This window comes from Bos indicus x Bos taurus, chromosome X (genome assembly GCF_003369695.1).
Source record: "Bos indicus x Bos taurus breed Angus x Brahman F1 hybrid chromosome X, Bos_hybrid_MaternalHap_v2.0, whole genome shotgun sequence".
Lineage (NCBI taxonomy): Eukaryota > Metazoa > Chordata > Mammalia > Artiodactyla > Bovidae > Bos > Bos indicus x Bos taurus.
The window spans coordinates 36,299,053-36,302,808 of NC_040105.1; the positions used below are offsets into that span (position 1 = coordinate 36,299,053).

Below are 3,756 nucleotides of genomic sequence, written 5' to 3' on the forward strand. Positions count from 1 at the left end.
CAATTTTAAATAAACACAAATCCTTAGGACTTACAGAAGTGTATCTGACTCTTTGCAATCCCCTGGATGGTAGCCCGCCAGGCTCCTCTGTCCATGGGATTTTCCAGGCAAGAATACTGGAGTGGGTTGCCATTTCCTTCTCCAATATATTTTTATTTTCACATGTATATTATTTTGTATATTTTTAATAGTGTATTTAAAAGGTCAGAAATTCAGTTTCCTTATTTTAGGAAATTTTAGGAATAGTCAATATATGTAAGCAAGTGTTTAAATATGCCAATCAGAACTGAGCCCCATTAATTTCAGATAATTTATAATCTATGTTAATACTATGTAGAGGTAGGAAAGCTTTATGTACACAGAGTTTGTGAAAGCATTTCTGAATTATAGGCACAGATATACAGGCAGAGAGAAATAGAGCTTATAGCTTCAATTCTACAATTTCAGCCATAGGTCAAGTATAAACATAGAAACAGTCAGCCTCCCAGAGGACATGAACTTGTTCATTAATTTGAGCTCAAAAATAGACAAAAAAGATGGATGAACCAGATTCTATGTTGTTTCTCACCTAGTGAGAACTAGATCTCTACAAACCATCAATCTAGAGAGAGCTTCAAATGGTCAGATCATAAGTAAAAAGTCTCACCACATGACCAAACAGTTGTACTTTTAGGTATATACATAAGAAGATTGAAGCCAGGGACTTCTCTGGCAGTCCAGTGGTTAAGACGTCTCCTTCCAATACAGGGGGTATGGGTTTGATCCCTGGTCAGGAAGCTAAGATCCCACATGCCTTGTGGCCAAAAAAACCCCAAAACAAATAAAAAACAGAAGGAGTATTATAACAAATTCAATATTTTAAAATACTAAAAAAAGAAAACCTTAAAAATCTGCATTTAAAAAAAAAATTGAAGCCATGTGTTAACAGAAAAGCTTTTACATAAATGTTTATAGTGGCATTATTTTTAATAGCCAAAAGTAATTCACATGTCTATCAGTTGGTGAATGGAAAAACAAAAAATATGATATATATATATATATATATATATATGCTGTGCCTAGTCACTCAATCATGAGTGACTCAATCATGTCTAACTCTTTGCAATCCCATGGACTGCAGCCCGCCAGGCTCCTCTGACCATGGGGATTCTCTAGGCAAGAATACTGAAGTGGGTTGCCATGTCCTCCTCCGGGGATCTTCCCAACCCAGGGATCAAACCCAGGTCTCCCCCACTGTGGATTCTTTACCAGCTGAGCTATCAGGGAAGTCCATGTATATATAAATACACACACACACACACACACACACACACTCGTACATATACACACACATGTACACACAGACACACACATATATATATATGCTATGCTGCTGCTGCTACTGCTGCTAAGTTGCGTCTTAGTCGTGTCCGACTCTGTGCGACCCCATAGATGGCAGCCCACCAGGCCCTGCTGTCCCTGGGATTCTCCAGGCAAGAACACTGGAGTGGGTTGCCATTTCCTTCTCCAATGCATGAAAGTGAAAATTGAAAGTGAAGTCACTCAGTCGTGTATGACTCTTAGTGACTCCATGGACTGCAGCCTACCAGACTCCTCCATCCGTGGGATTTTCCAGGTGAGAGTACTGGAGTGGGGTGCCATTGCCTTCTCCGAGATATATATATATATATATATATATATAAAAATAGATATATATATATATATATAAATAAATAAATAAAATGGACTGTTTTTCAGCTATAACAATTTATGAAGTACTGATACCTGCTATAACGTGGATGAACCTTGAAAATGTGCTACGTGAAAGAAATAAGATACACACTGCCCCATATTATATGAGTCCATTTATATAAAATGTCTAGTATAGGTCAACCCATAGAGGCAGGAAGTAGAGTGTTTGCCAGGGCTTGTGGGGATTGAGGAATAAGGCCTTACTGCTTAATGGGTTTGGAATTTCTTTGGGGGTTAAAGAAACTATCCTGGAATTTGAAGATATTTTCACAACATCATGAATGTATTTGTAACAAAAACACTGAATTACTACTCTTAAAATTGCTGAAATGGTGAATTTTATGTTACATGGACTTCACCTTAACAAAAAAATACAAGGAAAACTAAAAACCAGATTACCAACCATGACTATCAATAGCAGGAAATAGCTTATTAGCTGTAAAGGAGCCAAAAACACAATAGATACATTAAATCAGTAGAGAGGAAAACAAAAATTACAAAAAGAGTCAATGATGTGTTACTGATATATTGAATTCACATTGGAGAGCCAGGAAAAAGACATGTCTGGGCTTTAAATTTTCATGTAGTTTACGTCTCTGTCATTGAAGTCACATGGCCATGATAGGTGGAACAATTGGACATATGGGTGTGTCTTCCAAAACAAAGATAATTATCAAATAAGTATAAAATCCTGACACTTACCTAGATAGGAACATGTATTAAAGCATTTATCACATAAGGAAATGGGCAGATGTTATAACTAGTTGACAAGAGAAACCAAAGAATGGAAAAGTAATATTGATCAGAAATAGTAGGATAAATACATTAATAGAGGCCAGATTGTTTGATTGCTGTATGAAAAGGAAATTGAGCCTTTAGCAAAGGTTGTATCAGTGACCTACAGGCTTCCAAAAGGATGTAAAAGGGCTCAAAGATGATGTAAGACTGGAATGAAATAACCCAGAGTTGTGTTTTACAGACATAGATTAGTTTTCCATTGAAACACGTTTTTAGCTAGAATGTTGTAGTCTGACAGAAAGTTAAAACTTCCCTTCAAGAGATGGTCTTTTCAACAGAGAGACCAGATTTCCTATCAGCCATTTCTAGGCCAGCCCTGGTCAGGGCCAATTGGCTACTGATGACATCACAAAGCCTGAGCTGTCACAAAGGCAGCTCCCTGAGCAATAAGAGACCTGAGCAGGGGGACACAGCCAGCAGAGAGACACTGGCATCTCAGGAGGCCCCAGCCAGCGGTATCATCAGTCTGAGCTGATAGAAGCAGCATCCAGCCGACACCATGTCTCCGGGAAGACACCTCTGGAACTGCCGTCGCAGTAGGAGACGCTCCCTCTCCCGTTCCACCAGGGCCGAGCTGCAGTTCCCTGTGAGCCGCGTGGACCGCCTCCTGCGAGAAGGTCAGTTCGCCAACCGCCTGAGCTCAGCGACGCCCGTGTTCCTGACTGGCATCCTTGAGTACCTGATAGCCAACATCTTGGACCTGGCGGGGAAGGAGGCCTGCACCAACCACAGGGTGCGCATCAGCCCGGAGCACGTGCAGACGGCGCTGGTCAACAATGAGAATCTCCGCTGCCTTTTCCAGCCTGGTGCCTTCTCTCAGCCCGCAGCTTCACCACCCGCTCCTGAGAATTAGGGATGCCCAGGCACCTGAGTCCAGCCACACCTCATCAGTAGCTTCATCTCGCCCCAAAGTGCCCATAGATGAGGGAGGCCTGGTCTTCTGCCCTTAGCACTGCTATTAAAGCGTTCATGGCTGTGCTTGTAACTGCTTGCTTTCTGTCATTTGTCCTTGAGGCGTCTGGGTGACATGGGGTGGCAGGGGGTTCCTCTCATGAGGGATGGAGGGGTGGAGTGGGTGGTTAGGGAGGGATGCTGGAATCCTGAAATCTGGGAGCGGTTTCCGATGGTGACAGTATTATGTGTGGTCCTGGGGGGAGTCACTGGCTGAGGTTGCGGGGCAGGACTTCCTCACTGGCTCTGAAGAAGTCCAGACCAGGGAGGTTGGGA

At 42.1% G+C, this 3,756-nt stretch overlaps 1 protein-coding gene across 1 annotated transcript; it reads left to right on the forward strand.

Annotated features, from left to right (window-relative positions):
- The first annotated feature begins 1,760 nt into the window (after positions 1–1,760).
- LOC113887700 (histone H2A-Bbd type 1-like) lies at positions 1,761–3,514 on the forward strand. The gene has a single exon (XM_027534881.1). The coding sequence runs from the start codon at positions 3,029–3,031 to the stop codon at positions 3,380–3,382; it is 354 nt and encodes a 117-aa protein (XP_027390682.1). The 5' UTR covers positions 1,761–3,028; the 3' UTR covers positions 3,383–3,514.
- Positions 3,515–3,756: the final 242 nt, after the last annotated feature.

What these genes read in the sequence shown, in the direction of transcription:
- LOC113887700 (XM_027534881.1), top strand. Translation starts at nt 3,029, where the DNA reads ATGTCTCCGGGAAGACACCTCTGGAACTGCCGTCGCAGTAGGAGACGC.